The sequence below is a fragment of the Wickerhamomyces ciferrii genome, contig 00070, assembly GCF_000313485.1.
Source record: "Wickerhamomyces ciferrii WGS project CAIF00000000 data, strain NRRL Y-1031 F-60-10, contig 00070, whole genome shotgun sequence".
NCBI lineage: Eukaryota > Fungi > Ascomycota > Saccharomycetes > Phaffomycetales > Wickerhamomycetaceae > Hansenula > Hansenula ciferrii.
Window position 1 is genome coordinate 129,484 of NW_011887670.1, and position 19,784 is coordinate 149,267.

Here is a 19,784-nt window from a genome sequence, read left to right on the forward strand (position 1 = left end):
TTTTGTTTTGCGTGGTTGAAAAATTCGATACCTTTCTAACAAAGAACGTGTAACTATTTGAAGTGAACATGATTTTAAACTCTACCCGAATTTTTAGTTCGTTTACATTCAACTGATTTTTGATTTTTCCGACGTATAGGTGGTTTGTTGGAGCTATTTTTTCCATCTTATTATCGTTAGTTACACATGTATTTGCCCCTTTGTCAATTACTGCATTAATCGAACAGATTTAATTTATAATTTCAAAATTTGTTTCTCAGACTAGAATTAATTTTAAAAAACAATTGATCTTTGATTGAATGAACTTCAATTTAATGGATTGATTAGATCTACTCTTTGATGATTGGTGAATTTAACAATATATAACTAATCTCAATAGACGCTTAACAATCTTGTGGTTTTTGAAACAATGTTTGGTTTGATGTAGGAATTATAACAATATTCTAAATATCGATCAATAATCTAGTCTGGCTGAAACATTACTTTATAATATTAGCTCTCGCTGATATAGCGTTCATGGGCAGCTAGTTCTTTTCATGTCTACGATAATCATGATAAAATGATGAATGATAAATTGTAAAATATATATAGCTAGAAACCCCATAAAACACTCGATTTAACGCTTCGGTATCTTTAACCATCTACTTATCCTTTATTTTACATTATAATTATAATCATTTTGTAGTTACGTTCTAATTATTCAGAACTGTGAAGATATTCACATGAGCTAGCACGTGAAAAGATCTCGAATTTGATTATCTAATCGCCAAAATCAAAGATCAACATTCAAAACAAAACAATCACTTTCCTTCTTTGAACTAAAATAGAATCACAAAGCTAGAAAGTGATAAAGTGATGACCAGTTGGCAGTGAATAAACAGGTTACTTCAAATCCTCATAATGTTAACATAATTAAGTCTTGCTTAATATCTTATATCTACACATATACACCACTTTCTACCACATTAGGAAGTCTAGCAAGATATGTTTAAATCTTTTGAAATTTGCTGGAGATAGCAACCATTTATGGAGATATTCCCGCCAATATTTGGAAACATACGCTAGTCAGCTAATGAGTGGAAGGTGAAGTTATACGTTAACAAACCCTATATTTTCAGTTGAACGTGTGCATATGTTACAAGACAGGATGATAAACTTTGGAAATATAGCCTCAAGTCCTTCATCTTAATGATCTATTAGCTTATAGCCTTATATTATGTCTTAAGCAGCTCAAGCCTCAGGGGTTCAAACTTCAGGGGTTTAAAAAAGGGGTTCTTTAAGGGTCTGATAATGACTTTAAATTAGGAGCTCGTAAAGTCAATATCACTTTTAAATTACTTAATCATTACTTCATTGTGCCTTAAATATCATCGTATTTAAGAATCTTGCATGATCATTCAACTTCTTTTTTATTAACTGCCTGAAATTTAGAAAATGTTTACTTCTTTTAAAAAATGTTTTGGTGGAATTTCGCATTGCTAAACAATACTGTTCTAATTTTATTTTATTATATGGGACGGTGGACCCTAACATAATGTGATATGCATTATATGATTATAGGTGACATCGTGGGGCTCATTGCTTAGGTAAATCTTGAAGCTTATGCTATAAGTATCAACAATAATCCTCAATCTTGATTCAAAGATGATGTTACAGATAGTTGAAAAATAGGTGTACAACATGTCTGGGGTACTTAGAGATTATCAAGATGTTTCAACAACAAACTCAGCACCAACAGCTTATTCAAATCATAAAGAGCAGGCATTAGATGATAATTTTATTCAAAATAATCCAAAATCAAAATGTCCAAATCCATTTTTAGATTCAAAACAAGGTGAATATTGGTTACAAAGATATTCTTCATCAAAATATGAAAACATCATATATTATGATCCCACTCTAAAATGGACAGCTAAAGAAGAGAAAAAATTATTAAACAAATTAAACTTAACAATCATGGTTGTTCTTTCATTCATGTGGTTAGGTTTTTTCATCAATAAATCAAATTTCCAAGATGCTGTAAGAGCTGGTATGCCATATGATATTGATATGAATATCTATGTTTATAATGGTTCAACATCAATTTCAAATTTTAAACCAGAACGTTCAACAACAAGAGGTTCATCATATTTAAGTTCAGCATATGTTGGTGAAGCATTAACTGTTAGTTCAGATACAACAACTGTGGAATATATTGAAAGAGCTACACAAATTATATTTGCAATTCCTTCTGTATTAGTTGCAAAGAAAATTGGTCCTGATATTTGGCTACCTATTTTATTATGTGTTTATTGTGCTTTGGGATGTTGGCAAGCTGCTTTTAATCAAACTTCAGTGGCAATGGGTATCAAAGGTGCTATGGGTGCTGTGGGCGCTGGATTTATACCATCAACTGTCCTATATTTATCATATTTCTTTACAGCAGATCAATTAGCAATGAGATTAGCATGTTTATGGATCTTTAGAACATTAGCAGAGATTATTACAGGTTATTTGATATATGCATGTATTAGAATTGAATATGCACCAAAATATGTGATGGATGGCTGGAGATTTGCATTTATGATTGAAGGTGTTGTTACATTTGTTGGTGCTTTAATTTGTTCCTTCTTTTTACCAAGATGTTTATCCAAAAAGCAAAAATGGCAACCTGAAATATTAACTGAACGTGAAAAGGAAATTCAAATTAATAGTATCTTAAGAGATGATCCATCAAAAGGTGTTACAAACAATACAAGTATTGGTGGGGCTAAAGAAGTTGTCAAATCATTATTAGATTTTGATCTATATCCATTATATGCAATTGGTCTTGTTGCATTGATTCCATATAGTTGTTATGAAGTTTATCTTTTATTTGTTATTAAACAATGGATTTTTTTCCATCAATCAATCGCCCAATATTCATTAAGAACAATTTGGAGAATTATCTTAATAATTTTCATTACACCAGTGACTAAGATTTCAGAAGTTTTAAATGAACGTTCATTAGTTTGTCTTGTCTTTTTTGGAATTTGGCAAATTCCATTAACTGCTGTGATGACATGGTGGGAGAAATCAATTAGTGATTATTGGGGTTCATATCCAGTTGTTATATTAGCATTAGGTGCACCAAATATCATTGCTATTCTACAAAGTTGGGTTTCAAGAAATTCAGGTTCAAATACTAAGAGAGCAATATCTTCAGCTTTATTTATGATGTTTTTCGATGCTGGTTATATGATTTCTAAAAATGTTTATAAATTCCATCAATTACCTCGTTTAAGAGAAGGTTCATTATATAACTTCATTATTATTTTGATTCTTTGTGTCTTGTTGGTGGCTACAAAGGGTTATTATATTATTAGAAACAAGATGAAGTTGAGAAATTGGGAAAATTTGAATGAATCTGATCAAGATAATTATTTGGCAAAGAATGGTTGGTTAGGTAATAGAACTTCATTTTTCCAATATTCACATTAAAACATTCTCTTTTCAATAATTCATGGTGGTTAATTCTTTATCCACATTTAAATATAATCAAATAATATCAAATAATGAATCAATTAGTTCCAACTAATTTTAATGCAAATCAAATGGAACTATGTTGGTTTTCTACATGTTTTTTCTTTATGATAATATATCTCTCGTTCACTAGTTTATATAACTACTTAATAATTAATAATTTAATATAATGATATGTTTATATGATTTATCTCTTTACTTGTAATCAAGCACTATCCTAATGATCTTTTAATATATCTCGAATCAACAATTAACAGTGGTGGTGGTGTATCATGATTACGTGGGCTTACCAAATGAGGATTTGTTGTCGAAGTAAAAGTTGTGCAGCATCAAAAGTTCCCCTGTAATATGAAAGGTGAATAAAACTCTCAAAGTAGCTAAAGGTACAATGATATGGTCCATTATGATTGCTTCATTTTAGTTTTAAGTGGTTAAAGATTACTTTGATCTTGTTGAAATTTTCTGGCTACAATAAGATCTGTTTTGTTATTATTTAAACTTGTGAAACAAGTAGCGTTATCACTATGAAATGTCTTGTAACTATTGTGTTGAAGAGTAAGTTTTCATTGGATGTCAACCACTGAAGGTATATTGCCAATAGTTTATCATTGTTTTTTATGCATTTATTTCAAATGTTTACATTTTCAACTCAAAGAAAAGATTCGATATCTTCAATTGGTAAAACTTTGGATTGATTTGATCTATTATTTTGATGATTGGTGAATTCAACAATATATAACTAGTCTCAATAGATGCTTAACACTCTTGTTATTTTTGAAAAAAAGAAGGTTCATTGTTGTAGGTATAACACTATCTATCAATGTAGGAGTGAATTCCAATAACCGCTGATAAGTTGATATATAATTAACTACAAATAATCTTCACAAAAAGAGAAATGATTTTGTGTATAGATATTTTGAAATTCATATAACATTTAATCAACTATTCAATATCAAGTCATTTTCTTGTTGATCAGATAACCAGTTTGTATAGGTTTTTTTCAAACCTATATTCAAAGGTACTGATGTACTGTTGATGTATTGAAAATGTCTAATATATAGTAGCAATACAATGATGAATATGAAAAAAACTTATTGGCATGATAATTGATCAGCAACAACTGGAGAAAATGTTAATGATTTTTTTGAAATCCAACAAATTAATAATATATAATGTTGAAATTTATCAGCGAGAGTATTTGTATTTATATTTTTTTTTAATTTTAACTGAACTTTGCACTCAGCGGCTAAAAACTAATGGTCTAAAAACTGTGTGATTAGCCGCTGAGTTTTTAATAAATCACTAATTTGTTTTTGTGTTGATGTACTTTAAACCAAGAAATTGTGATTAATATTCAAAGAGTTATTTACTTTAAATTAACTTCTTTACCTGGCTCTTTTGAAAAACTGTTATTCACCATTAACCATTTCTAATGATTGTTTGAGGTTCTGAGGTTGAAGAACAACTATCACCATTGCTTATAAATTCAACAAGTAGTTTAAAAATAGGTTACTTATTACAACGACATGATTGATTCACTAGTTGTTTCAATACATATATTTGGATTAAATACTTTAATTTTTCCATGTCAGTGATATACCTTAGGTTCACAAGATTATTTTAATACAATTAGAGTTTTACTGATTGTTTCAATAAACAATGTGATCATCTTCTTTCTTTCAATCAAATCATCAATGTAGTTAACAAATAATAAAAAGCATAACACTATTCAATGCTAATATTTGATGCTTTGCAAGCCGATTCATCAACTTTTATTACTCGTTAGTGCTATTCTAGTTGCAGGGTACCAGCTTATATTCTACACAATCATTTGTTGTAGGTATAGCTCAAGCACATCATACTACTAAGATGATAGCCGCTGATAAGTTGTTCAAGGATAGAAATGACTACAACATTCATAATAAAAAGATAAATGAGTTTGTATATAGATAATTTGAACTTTCTTATAATACTAAATCCAACTATTCAAATATCAAATCATTTTCCAGATTGTGTATCAAATCATAATCAGTTTAAATAAGTTTTCATTCAAACTATATTCAATCACTGATTTGATGATAATTTGCTTTTGAAGAATTTCCAATTGAGGTTAAAAACAAAATTGAGATTCAAATACATATTTACCTGCGCCATTAACTTTGAATTTGATAATAGGATAATAGTGCAGCCTTAGATGAACCATAAAACATAGTAATACAAAAACTTAAGAAAAACTTGATATATCAAGTAATTATTACTGCGTATAATTTCAAAAAATTTTACGTGAATTTATATTTTTAATTTTGTGGAACTGATTTTTGAGCTTTGATTTTCTCAGCGGTTAATATCACAATTAAATTATTTATAAACAAATACAAGTTAGCCGCTGAGCTATGACATTTGTTTTTGTGTTGATAGCTACTTTTCATGTTTTATTTAGCAATTCAAGTTTATTTTTTGCTTTTATATTGTCATCATATACATTTACTAGTAGTAAGACCTTTTGGAATTGAATTTATTCATAATTTTTAATTGTTTGAAGCATTCGTGTTGTTTGATTATTAATAATAATATATTTATCGTTTAAATCGAGCTTTTTGATAACTTTCACTGAGTTTTAAAAGCTTTCTTACTGATTCAGAATCATAAAAAGTCTTTTGAGTTTCAAAATTCATTATACGCTTTAGATTCACAACGTCATCATTTTAATACGATTAGTTTAGATCTATTGATTGTTTAATGATATACATTGTGATCTCCTTGTTTTTTATAAAGAATGTAGTTTACAAATCATAAAGCGCTTTATGAGTATAAGCAACTTATGACTGAGTTTCTACACTTTATAAGCGCTTTCCTGAAACTATTTCAAATTCTATAGAGACGTTACCTTTTAAAAAGAAAAAGAGTATATTCAAACACCTATATGCATCAAAACTTATCCAATTATCATGCTAGGTATATTCGAAATGTACATCAAGTGGTAAAGTAGAAGATTATCAAAATATCTGACCATCTATCTTTCAATACCATGATGATAAATAGTTCAAGTATAACTATGTTATAACGAACCTATTGATCCAATACCTTTTGAAAGTGAGAACATGAAGGATTTTTGTAATAAAACATAACTATTCAAAAGAAAATTCATGAAATGTTTAACGAATGGGACTAATCATATGTGACATATTTATTGAAGACAATAATAGTGTAATTCTATTAGCTAAACATAACGCAATCCATGATAAGTTTAGTCAGTTTAATTAATTACATATTTATTGAGAATTTGGGAATTTCGAAAGCTTTAAAAATTAAAATTTTTCAAGGTGGCGGTACCAAGTCAAATCAAATTACTTTTGTAAACCATTTCAAAAGATGATCTAACATGATCATTGAACAAATGATTGAGTCAACTAGAGATAAAATAACAGAAAGGGATATGCCCTGTGAGCTCTCCCGTGCATGGCCATTTGATCAGTTTTGTATTAAAACCTTTAAGAATTTCTGCGCTGATTTCTGTTCAAAAAGCAAACTTCTTTGATTGTATAGTCTATTGAACTCTGGGTAGTCATAATCAGTAAATATTCTTGATGAACGCTAGCTCAAACCAATTAATCTACTTTTCATCCTGACTCTGAGTACAGTCCTTTTAATTACAATCTCATTTACATCAGTTATGGTTAACTGCAATATATAATTCATAATTCCGGATTTTAACGGATTTTTACCCCATAAAAGTTCAATATTTGCGATTCGCGCACGCAAAATAATAAACATGATTATAAAACAAAACTTTGAGAGGAAAGTATTGGGTTTTATTTGTTTGTAAGTATATATAGATCCTAAAGTATTTCATATATTGTTTATGAAGCGTTTAGAGCTCTTTTGAAATTCGAGATTTCTCAGTTTTTTGGATTCTAAAACAAAAATTTTAAAGATGTAATCATTAAATTATTAAATTTATTTTTTTTGATCAAAAAAATATTGTAGCTTATAATTGTTCATTTAATGATATTCTTTGCTAAAAAATATATATAGATATTAATATTCAAATACAACTCTCTAACATTGTATATAATTATAATATCAATTCTAAATATATAATTGATCAGTGAATTAATTCGCGCCCAGACTAAATTTGATTATATAATCACCAAGTAATAGAAGGCTAGAGAAATTGATAGATGAGTTCTTTTTGTGTAATGTTAAAAGACTAGACAGAAAGGGTTCAATGAGCTAATTTGAATTTTTTGAGAGAATTTTTTGAATTTATCGCTTCAAGGAGTATCCCATCATCATCAAAGCATACATGAAAGGGTAAAGGATTACCAATTTGTTGATAAACCACAAATACTACAATGATATTTAAAAATGTTAATATTAAAATGGGTTCCTAAATAATATAAAAAGATGAGGTGATACGATAAGATAAAAAAATTGATCAATAAAAATAGAAAATGAGGAACCTCTATAGCCAATAAATCAATCAAAGGAGTGATTTCTTGATGGCATTAACATCATAACAACTAGAATCATCAGCTGGACCATAAGAGTTGTAGTAAATTTGACCAACAACACCATAAGGAACCGGATGTTCAGCATTACCTGCATTACCAGCACCAGCATAACATGAAGTAAATAGTCTTGTTTCTGATTCACCACCACCAAAGATAGCCTTGACACGATTTGTAGTACGTTCTCTTAAACCTTTTTTATTATTTGAACGTTCTTGTTTGAGAGAATCAAATGGACTAACACCAGATGGAATTGAATCAACAACTTTTGAAAGTTTTGATGCAACACTGTTCTCAATGTTATAACTGATATATTTAATATCATGAGTTGCACCATCATTAGGATCAGAAACAGAACCATCTTCATTGACGTAATCAACGGGGACACCTGGAACTGTTTTCAAAACAATTTGCTCAAATTCTTCAGCAGTAACTGATGGATCAGTATTAATGTTAATATGAACACCAGTTTCATCTCTAATAGCGATAATATCAGCATCACCAGAATCATCAGTACAAGAAGCAGCACCTAAAGCACAAAGTGAATTCAATCTAAAAGAAACAGCTTCAACTTCTTTGTGACCTGAACCATCAGCATTTCTAGCCCAAGCTCTGAATTTACGGTATTTCTTGACACCTCTCATCAAATTATGTTTGAAAATTTCTTGTCCAGTAGCATCATCATCTGGAGATTCAAGACCCCAAATAGTAACCAAAGTAACAGCAACAAGAGATTCTTGCAAAGCAAATACAGCCAAACATTGAACACCAGCTGGAATAGTGTCTTGATCAAGGAAGCTAGGAAGACAAGTATAAAGACCACCAACACCAAAGAAAGTTCTAATGTTAGATGAAATGGCTTGAAACAATGCAATTTTACCAGTATTGTTAAGGTACCAATTTTCAATCCATCCATTAGCAGCAATATCACCATTGTAAATAAATTCTTGAAGAAATCTTTCATTTGCAGCAGCATCAGCATGAGCAGCAAAGGAAGTTAAAGCATTGATGGAAGCAGTAGCATTGGTAGAAATAGTTGAATCATTTGATAAAGAATTAACTGCAATATCTTTTGGAATAACAAGAGCTTGAACTGAAGTAGCTAAAATAGCCACGACTAACCAGGAAGAATATATAAAGTTCATATTTGTAGTTCTAATAATGATATCTCTGTAATATGATTTATCTGTAAGGAATATTAAAAATAAAAAGTTCAACAGAAAACGACAACTTGACCTTCTTTTATAATATTTTGGGAAGGGATATCTCATACAAATTCAAAGACTAATTCCCAAATCTCTCCCCCATTTTTCTGCCGTTTGATAGCCGTGTGATATCCATATAGTACTAAATGAGAACAATGTTATTCTCATATGAATTTTCCGTATACCAAAATAAGAAGTTTTTGAGAAACATGTTAATCCTTTGTTGATTGGAAATCAGCATAGCAAGTCTATCTTGATCAGCTAAACATGAAGATATATCTTAGCTATGTGTGAATGGAATCTAAGATCCTGTACCAACTTGTTATCCTTATTGTAAGTTTTAATACGACGCCTAAAACAAACACTATAAACGTCTAGCAGAATATAGGGGATATAATCTTCTCAACTATCTCGACTAGAAAGCACTCATTCTCACACCTTCTTAAAGATTGAGAATAGACCTCAGTACCACACAAGTCATACTTCATGGGGATTCATGTGTCAGATTACAATTTTAATGAATTGAATTGTTCTGAGAAATTTAATTAGAATGTTGAAATCAAAACAATCGAGAATATTGATTTTTAGCAGTGACACGCTCAAAGAATACATAGAAACTGAGCTCAAAGTGATATTTAATGACGTTCAGCTTGTGGCGTAGCGCTAATACAATACAATGTTTTCATTCTCTTTTCTGTATCGAACTTGTGTTTAAAAGAGTTCTTTGTGGTACTTTAATAGCTTCGAAGTTCAGGGGTTAAAACAGCGCTACTACTATTTATTACAACCATCTGTTTTGAAAGAAACAAAGTTATGTATATTAAAAAACAATCGTGACCTTTTTCAAATCACATGTTGATCCAATTCCATAACCTTTTGATATAGTATACAAAGTATCTCATGATCATGATACATTCTATTGAAGCATCGATAATCATATTGATACTTAACTTATAATTTAATCAGAAAATGATAACAGCGTTCTGTTTATATACAAAAACATCAACCACGTCTTTGGGAGCTTTTAAAATCATACTAATAAATCGAATCCTGAACACAACATCATAGATGATAGAAAATAAACGTCAAAAAAAATCTACCAATTTATGTTTCTTTTAATTTACAAAATTGTTGAAATCTGTGATTGTTTGTTACTATTTTATATCTTAAAATTGTAAGGTACCACACAGAAGCTCTTGACTTCCCAATTGGGAAGCAACTACAATTACGCCCGTCTTAAGTTAGATTATAATACATCTATTAGTACATATATCACTACTGTAATAAATTTGTTTACCCCGTCAAGTAATCGATGATACAATATCTAGATGATTGATTATCATTAAACTACAATTGAAATAGGTAACGTCAATTGATTGAAAGTTAATTGTTCCATATAATATTTGAGATAGTAATAAAAAGCAACATAAAAAGTTGTAGTACTTCAAGCATATCCAACTTAACAGAACTTGATATTCTTACAATAACCTTGTGGATTTTTAGCAATACCAGAATCTTTAACAGCTTTTTCACAATCTGCTCTATTTTTAATTTTTGAACAATAGAAACGACAATGAGCATGAACTTGTTGTAATCTTTGTTGAGCACAAACAGGATCTGGAGGACCTGGAACATAACAATCAGCAGACATTGGTTGAGTCCAATAAGAAACACAATTTTGATAATTATTCAAATGACATTGCTTGTGTTTTAAAGCATCAGTACAGATTCTATTTTCTGCTCTTTTTTCTAATAATGGATTAGATGATTCATCATCAGGATTAGCAATTGGTGATGCAATGATACCAGTTAATAAGATAGTTTGAGTAATAATAGTTGAGAGCTTCATAATGTTATATGATTTGTTAGTCAATGGTTTGAAGGAGCTTAAAACGATTGATGATGATTATTCATGTTCTTCTTGGATCTATAAATTGTAGGAAATACTCAGGTATTTATATACAAATTCCAAAAATCATTGATCAATAGTGATCCCATGGAAGATTTGTAAATAGGGGAACAGGGTATATGATTCATTGCATTTTGCCATATCCAATCAATTGATATAGTGTGAATTGTTCTTGAGTATAACGCTGGTTTCATCAATGCAATAACAATATCAACAGATCAAATTGCGATTATTAAGCTGATATGGAGAAGAATGTAACAATCAATATATTGGACCCTAGATACATCATACCATTAAGATTGAATTTTGATAGTGTAGCAATTTTAAAGTAGCTAAACGTTTAGACACAACCCTGCATGAATTTTTGAATCACCAGTATCACAATCTCCATCCTCCACCCTCCACTCTTCCTTTCATGATTCCACCCTTTTAACGGGTTCTGTACTCAAATAGGTATACTTTATAGATGATCTCCAACCATGTTTGTCTATTATTACTCAACGAAGACCTCATTCACGTTGAAGTCTTGGACCCTGAAATTTTGATTGTAGATCTAAATCTGCAAGATGAGTAAAACTTTTATATTGATTATATAATCGGGTATAATTATAAACGTTTTTTATATACATGAATAAATGCAAAACTTTTTTTTAATTCTTTAATTTATAGTATAATGAATCATAAACCTTTTGTTCATTATTTCTTTTCATTATCTTTTTTTTTCAAATCATTTATACTTAATTTATTCATTAATTCACTTGCTTTAATAAAATTATTTGATGAATTAATATTTATACCATTTATATGATTTTGATTTAATGTTATGCCACTTCTTTCTGAAGTCATTGGTAATATACCTGATTGATTCAAACCAGGGTGTTGATGATAATGTTGTTGAATTAAATCTTGATCTAAATCTTCTTCATCTATATCATCTTGGAAAGATTCTTCATTTGATAAATCAGAATCATATTCATCTTCAAATTCATTGTTATCTTCATCTATATCATCATCATCATAATCTTCTTCTTCATCATCATCACTCCCACTTCCACTTCCACTTCCTTCATCTTCATAATCATCATCTTCATTTTCATTATAATTTTCATTAATTTTATCAAAATCAATTTGATTTTTAGAATTTGGTCTATATTCATTAAATTCATTTTTATTTGAACTATTTAATTCTTCATCACTTAAATCACTTAAATCAGGTAATGATTCTCTCCAATAATTAACATCTGTGAAATGTTCATCATTAATATCACTTGATTCAACAGGTGGGAAAAAATGATCAACTAATTCATTAATATAAACATATGAACTTTTATATCCAGCTAATTCTAATAATTCCATATGAACTTCACCCACTGGATTTATAGTGAAAATTCTTGAAGATGGTATATTAACAGATCTATAACTTAAAGCATCTGTAATTCTATTACCAAAACCTGCATAAAATGGATTTTTAACTTCACCAAATAAATACATAATATCACTTAAACAAGCCATTTTGAAAACTTCAGGTTTTTTCAATATAACTTCTCTTTTTAACGCGGCCATTGTTCTATCTGGTGATAATAAAACAGGTCCATAAGGTAATGTATCACCATCTTGTTCAATATTTCGTAAATAAGTTCTTGTCATTTCTGCTTGACCCACACCCCTAGCAGTTAAATACATGATATTATAACCATTTAATTTTATATCTGTGAATAATTTAGCAACACCTGGATGAGTCCAATCTCTACCCAACATTGTTAAAACATGACCTAAAGCATCTGATTTTGTTATAGTACCATCGATATCTGATATAACGATTGGAACATTTGATTTCCAAAGATATAATTTTGAAGTTATAAGGGCTTTACCTTTATCAACACTAAAACATAAATCATTTTCACCAGGTTTTAAATCTAAAAATTTCAATTGTTCTGAAGTTAACCGAAGTGTCTTAACATAATTTGTTTGGGAAGAATCTTGTGAATCTGTTGTTGTTTCATCTACTCCTCCTGTTGATGCAGAAATCATACTTGATAATTCTAAAGAATCTGAAGTTGAAGTTAATGGAGGTGATGATAATGATAAATCATCAGATGAAAAAATCTTTATATTACCCATTTCATCTTCTTTAACTAATTGAGAAACATCTATATCATTACCAAATTCTTCGGTAAGGATCTTGTTGATGATATCATCAGTATCATGAATATTTTGTTCATTTGATTTATAGCCATTCATATCTAAAAATAAATCACCATTTTTATCAATTTTTGTTGGGATATTAATCATTGTTAATTTTTTCGATAATTTTTGGAATTTTTCTAAAGTTAAATCTTTTGGTGATGATGATGATAAATGTTGTTGTTGTTGAGGTTTTGTTGATAATTCAGGATCTGAATTTGATATTGGAATTGGAACAGGTTTTGGTTTTGTTTGTGTTAAATCTGGTTGTGACATTGAAATATCCAAGAATTCAGGTTCTTGTAAATTTCCATCATTAACATTTGAATTTGATTGTTTTCTAGGTGAAGAAGGTGGTGAAGAATCAGGTGAAGATATAGCAGATAACACAGGGGAAGTAATCATATCATTTGGAACATCAACATTTTTAGAAGTTTCAAACACAAAGAAAGCTTCACCTCCATCACCTAATTTCATTGGTAAATTAGTTAATTTCCCATTTATTATAAAATCAACTTTTTTTTGAGAAGGTCTTAATAATTGAAATTTACCAAATCTAACATGAAATGGAGAACAATTTAATTCCCCCAATTCATTCTCCACAACGACAACATCAATTGCACCAGATAACGTGGATGGGTTGATGGAGCTCCATGTCTTGGACACGGAATCAAAAGCTCTTCCAACGTATTGCATTGAATTGATATATATTCTTCAAATCTATTATCCTTCTATACGACAAATCTAATAAAAGTGGCAATAATAGACGAATGAGAATGCTTTGAAAAGGGTATGAAGCAGCTGAAAAGGAACCAATGAGACTTTACCAGCAATTAACAGTGCAAAATAGAGCCAATTACCAAATATAAACCCTTAAAACCCTGTGAATTCCTTGCAATTGATATAAATTTGAGTATTTTAAAACGTTGATTTTTTTGTTTCTGATTTGTTTTTTTTTTATTTTGCTTTTATAAATTTTGATTCGCGCAGTTTTGTCACAATAAAGTATGGGAAATGATGGGAAATGTGGTATATTGAGGGAACTAGGGGAGATATGGATAAACTGATTGAATATTTGATAATAATGGGTAGTAACAGTATAAATATCTTCTCTTTTCTGGTAAAAAACTATTAAAATTAGATGATATTCACTTATCTTTCAATTGCCAAAAGGAAAATGTGCCATACGAAATTGTGTAAATCTACACAGAAACAGTGAGAAATGGACTTAAAAACATGGTGAAACTTGGTAGAATTATCAAAAAACACTATTACTTTCATCAATCACATAATATCACCACTTTTCTCCCCACAACACCCCCTTTTATCGTATTTTATCAAACTTTTTCCCATCCTTCTGCCATTTCCCACCGTGTAAAATCTGCACCTGCAAAAAAATTTTATGAAAAATTAATTTTCACTTTTAAAGGCAAAAAAAGAATTTTACTATTAAAAACTATTGAAAACAACAAGAATAAAGTGAATTTGAATTGGTAATTAATGTGCTCTGGGTTTATAATAGGATAAGGATAGAAGAGAAAGATACATACCGAAAAAACAAAAAAAGACAAACCATGATGTCAATAGACCATCAAAAGAACCATTTTAAAAGATCAAGAGATGAGATTGAAGAAGGGGATAATAAAGATTCAAATAATCAATATGATATATTATTAAAGAAAAGAAAATTAGAAAATGATAATCAAAGAAATAATACCACCAAGGATAATGAATTCCAACAAAAGATGTACAAGTCTTATATCAAATCTGCATTAGATGCTTTGGAAAATAACGTAAGTTTGAACTTTACATTTGCTTTCAAAATCTTTCAGATTTGATATTTTGATTGGGATTTAGTACTAACCTTGTGACTTGTTTTTCTAGTCAAATTCTTTACAATTAGATACTTTAGCTAATCAAATTTCACTACCCAAATCTCATCCTGAATCTATATCACAAGAAAATTTTGCTATAATAATTCATACATTAACAAATAATATATCAAAATTAGATGGTAAAAATTGTGAAAATTTATTATTTTCCATAATATCATATCATAAATGGTGGAAATTATCTTTACAACATTTAAATATTTATAAAAATTTTATTAAAAATTTATGTTCATATTCACCAAAATGGTGGAATGAAATTTCTATAATATTAATATCTCAATTAACTTTACCCACAGCAAAGACTTTAAATCATCATGAATTAATTAAATTTTTCATAAATATAATACCAACTTCAATCCATTCAATTTTTAAAAAATTAGTGGAAAAATTCCCAAATAAACATAATAAAAAGGATGAATTAATAAATTATGTTGCAAATTTATTAATTATTGTTGGGTATTGTTCTGAATTACAATATAATATTTGGTCATTAATCATTGAACGTTCTATTCAAATTGATGTTGAATTACAAAATGAACTAGATGAATTAGATGATGATGATGAAGATGATGGGGATAGTGATGATGAAGAAATTGATGATAGAGAACGTAAAGTACATTTTGAAGATGAAGAAGAAAGTGATGATAGTGATAGTGAAGATGAAGATGATGATTTATTGGAAGAAGAAGAAGAAATTAATGAACATGCAATTCAAGCTGCAAATATTGAAGATTTATCTGAAAAATTGGATAGTATATTATCATTAGTTTTCAATCATTTAGAAAAATATGAAATGAATAATGAAGATGTTGAAGAGAAGAGTATTTTTATATATAATACTCTAACATCATTATTTAAATCACATATCTTACCAACTTATTATACAAAATCAACACAATTTATAATATTTTATTTCACACAAAGAGCACCTGAATTAATGGATTCATTCTTGGTTACTTTAATTGATTTATGTTTTTCACCTGAAGAAACTATTGAAAAAAGAATCAAATCATTACAATACCTAAGTTCTTACATCTCAAGGGCAAATCATTTACAAAAACATCAATTAATGTTTGTATTAAGTTTCTTAATGTCTTGGTTAAATAAATATGTTGAAGAACGTGAAATTGAAATATCAGGATCAATAAATATGGAAAGATTTAAATTATTTTATTCAACTTTCCAAGTTTTATTATATATTTTTTGTTTTAGACATTCTATATTGAAAAATGATGATGATGAATGGGAACTTGGGTTAGATAAATTTTTCCAAAGAATTTTAATAACCAAATTTAATCCATTAAAATTTTGTAATGAAAATGTTGTTTTAATGTTTGCTAAAATTGCACAACAAGAAAATGTTGCATATTGTTTTTCAATAATACAAAAAAATAAAAATGAAAAATTAAAAGGTATAAGTGGTTCAAATTCTACAAATACTAATTCAAATCAATCATTATCCAAGCAACAATTTGTTGATTTAGAAGGTTATTTCCCATTTGATCCATTATTTTTGAAAAATTCTAAAAAATTCTTGAAAAGTTATTATATTGAATGGAATTCAATCTCCAAAGAATATGATAGTGATACTGATGATTTTGATGATCTTGCTAATGATGCTAAGGAAGCTGTGCGTCGTAATTCGATGAATCAGGGAGATAATGATAGTGATATGGACTGAATATATTTATAAATTTGCATATAAAAACTGAAATTGTAGTTATTCGTTGTTTTAATTGTTCGTTATTTTTAGTTCTTTGTTTAACGGTTTTTTTTGAAATCACACGACTTTTTTTTGGCTGTTTTTTTTTTTTTTTGGTGTTTTTTTAAATTCTCAAACAATCAAAATATTGAAATTGTAATCAAAGGGAGAATTCAAGGATTAATCGGTTTATTCATTGTGTTTCATTTGTATTGAGGTGTTGTTTGTATGACTCATTGTTAAGTGCTGGTCTTGAAGTTATTGCTGCTGTTTTTTTGTGTTGATTTAGCTGGATTGGTTGTTGAATTAGGCTACAATGGATCAAATCAATATTGATGGATTCAATTTACAAGAAATTGGTAATCTATGGGATGATTTCGATCCAGATTTCAATTTACCATTAATAATAGGACTCTCCACTGGATTGGGTGTATTATTCCTAGGGTTATTAATACTATCTATATATTTCTCGTTCTTTAATAATGGGAATTCAATATTTTTAGGTTCAAATTTTAATATCCCTGGTGAATTTGATGATGAAGAATCAAGACTACATGATGAAGCTGAATATTTACCTAATCTAAATGAAAGAGAAAGAGAATTATATCAATTGGGTGAAAATTTCACTAAGAATTATCCTCCACAAGCTAATCCAATTGGATCTACTTTAAATCAAGAAGATCGTGATTATATATTGGATCGTGGTATTCAAGCTTATGCTTTTGAATCAGAACATCTCTTGGAAGAAAATATTGATTCTGTATTGATTGAAGATAAACTAGATGTTCGTTTCACTTCAATTGAAGAAAATTCTGCAATTTTAAATTATCCATTACCAATTCATGAAAATGATACAGTTTATTTTGAAGTTAAATTATTTGAATTCTCACCTGATGCTCATGTATCAATTGGGTTAGCTACAAAACCATACCCAGGTTTTAGATTACCAGGTTATAATAAATATTCTATAGCATATGAATCAAATGGTACAGTTCGTATAAATCAACCATTTTATTCTCCACAAGTTTGGAATAAATTAATTGAAGGTGATGTTATTGGTGTTGGATTTAAACCAAGATCAGGTACAATTTTCTTCACTCATAATGGTAAAAAATTATTAGAAGCTACACATAATGTTAAATTTGATCTTTTCCCAATAATTGGTGTTAAAGGTGGCCCAGCAAGATTAAATGTTAATTTAGGTCAATTGGGGTTTGTATTTATTGAGGCAAATGTTAAAAAATGGGGGTTTGGTAGTGTTTATGGTACTATTGGTATTCCACCAGCTTATGGTAAAGAAATTGTTAATGATACTGTATTAGATAAAGGTGAAGAATTACCACCAAATTATCCTTCCGAGGAGGAAACTTTTTTTGGTCCTTCTGCATTATTAACAAATCAAAGAAATTATGGTGCAATCCCAACACCATCATCTCAACAAGGAAATAATAATAAACCAAATAAAATTATAAGTTCACCACCAAGTTATAATGGTGAATTAGATGAACCAAAACCTGAAGTTGAAAATGAAACTCCTGAAGTAAGTTCAGGTGTTGATAATATAAGAGAACGATTATATGAAAGAAGATCTTCAACTTTTGATCAACAAAATAATCAATATGATGCTTTAGCTATAACAAAATCAAATCCAGATACCCCAAATACCTCAAATATTTCAAAACAACAACAACAAGGTGAAGTTGAAGAACCAGTTAAAGTGGTCATAACAGAATCTGATTCCAAAACATCAGAAGAAGTCACTAAAGCTGTAGAACCACAAGAATCAGAATCAAAACAATCATCACCAGAACCTGAATCTTCAGATGCAAATGAAGGTGATAATGAAAGAGATACATCACAAGAACAAACTCCAGAACCTACACAACCTTCATCATCAATTCAAAATACCCCATCATCATCAAGTTCAAGAAAGAGTACACCAGGGAAAAAGAAGAAACCAAAGAAGAAGGGTAAAAGAAAAGGTAAAAGAAATTGGTGATTTTTAAGGCATCATACTTCATACCCTATGGTTTCAATGTAACCAATAGTATTATGTTTTTTATTTACGATTTTGCTATTTTTGCTGTGTTTTTTTTTGTAATTAGGGTGATTATTATATGTTTTTTTTCATAGGTAGTTTATTAAAGATGTGTATGTATTTATTTGCATAAATTTTAAGTGATTTTTACATTCGTTTAAGTTTACATAACGGTATTAACTTGTAGATTCTTCATTAACTATTATACAATGGATGCTTAATCATATTTATTTTTTACCTTTCTTCTTTTTACTTTTTTTAGAACTTGTTCCAGATTGAGTATTTGAAGTTTCAGTTTGTTTAGTTTGTTCTGGTGATGGTTCTTCTTCTTTAATATCTGTATTTGCCCAAACTGAACTAAATCCTCTTAAACTTATTTGTTCAACTGTTTTTTGTTTCTTCTTTTCAGGTTCATCTGTGGTGGAGGTTGTAGTTGATGTTGGTTGTGATGATGATGATTTAGAAACTTTAGGCACAGAAACACCATGAGGACCTAAAGCATTCAATAATTTTGATAATTCTTTAACTTTATTTGTCTTAATCTTGTGTAATTGACCTGATACAGGATCATAAGTCTTGAAAGAAACAAATGATTTATTTTCATCAGATGGTTTATTCACTTTATTCTTTTTTTCAATTTTTTTAGAATCTGAACCATACGTTATTGAAACTCTTGTTGTGGTAGGATTGATTTGTAACAAGTTAAGAGATCTTTCTATAAACACATCTGCGGATTTGACTAATGGCATTTTTTCTCAATTGTTTTGTCGTTTGTCGTGGTTGGAATTGGCGATATCGTATAATGAGTTTAACTTTCCAAATATTGAAATATTGAAATAATG

The 19,784-nt window shown here is 29.0% G+C and overlaps 7 protein-coding genes across 7 annotated transcripts; 3 read left to right on the forward strand and 4 right to left on the reverse strand.

Moving 5' to 3' along the window:
* Positions 1-1,680: 1,680 nt before the first annotated feature.
* BN7_2756 (putative transporter) lies at positions 1,681-3,459 on the forward strand (the record flags this gene model as incomplete). Its single annotated transcript, XM_011276670.1, has 1 exon — positions 1,681-3,459. The coding sequence occupies one exon, from the start codon at positions 1,681-1,683 to the stop codon at positions 3,457-3,459; it is 1,779 nt and encodes a 592-aa protein (XP_011274972.1).
* A 4,525-nt stretch (positions 3,460-7,984) lies between these two features.
* BN7_2757 (uncharacterized protein) lies at positions 7,985-9,157 on the reverse strand (the record flags this gene model as incomplete). Its single annotated transcript, XM_011276671.1, has 1 exon — positions 7,985-9,157. The coding sequence occupies one exon, from the start codon at positions 9,155-9,157 to the stop codon at positions 7,985-7,987; it is 1,173 nt and encodes a 390-aa protein (XP_011274973.1).
* Positions 9,158-10,676: 1,519 nt separating this feature from the next.
* On the reverse strand, positions 10,677-11,066 carry BN7_2758 (uncharacterized protein; the record flags this gene model as incomplete). The annotated part of the gene is made up of 1 exon (XM_011276672.1): positions 10,677-11,066. One exon carries the CDS (start codon positions 11,064-11,066, stop codon positions 10,677-10,679), a length of 390 nt encoding a protein of 129 aa, XP_011274974.1.
* A 756-nt stretch (positions 11,067-11,822) lies between these two features.
* PAH1 (phosphatidate phosphatase PAH1) lies at positions 11,823-14,006 on the reverse strand (the record flags this gene model as incomplete). The annotated part of the gene is made up of 1 exon (XM_011276673.1): positions 11,823-14,006. One exon carries the CDS (start codon positions 14,004-14,006, stop codon positions 11,823-11,825), a length of 2,184 nt encoding a protein of 727 aa, XP_011274975.1.
* An 878-nt stretch (positions 14,007-14,884) lies between these two features.
* Positions 14,885-16,883, forward strand: RRN3 (rDNA-binding RNA polymerase I transcriptional factor; the record flags this gene model as incomplete). The annotated part of the gene is made up of 2 exons (XM_011276674.1): positions 14,885-15,103; positions 15,195-16,883. The coding sequence occupies 2 exons, from the start codon at positions 14,885-14,887 to the stop codon at positions 16,881-16,883; spliced, it is 1,908 nt and encodes a 635-aa protein (XP_011274976.1).
* A 337-nt stretch (positions 16,884-17,220) lies between these two features.
* Positions 17,221-18,903, forward strand: SSH4 (Ssh4p; the record flags this gene model as incomplete). Its single annotated transcript, XM_011276675.1, has 1 exon — positions 17,221-18,903. The coding sequence occupies one exon, from the start codon at positions 17,221-17,223 to the stop codon at positions 18,901-18,903; it is 1,683 nt and encodes a 560-aa protein (XP_011274977.1).
* Positions 18,904-19,169: 266 nt separating this feature from the next.
* On the reverse strand, positions 19,170-19,691 carry SRP21 (signal recognition particle subunit SRP21; the record flags this gene model as incomplete). The annotated part of the gene is made up of 1 exon (XM_011276676.1): positions 19,170-19,691. The coding sequence occupies one exon, from the start codon at positions 19,689-19,691 to the stop codon at positions 19,170-19,172; it is 522 nt and encodes a 173-aa protein (XP_011274978.1).
* Between the last annotated feature and the right edge of the window lie 93 nt (positions 19,692-19,784).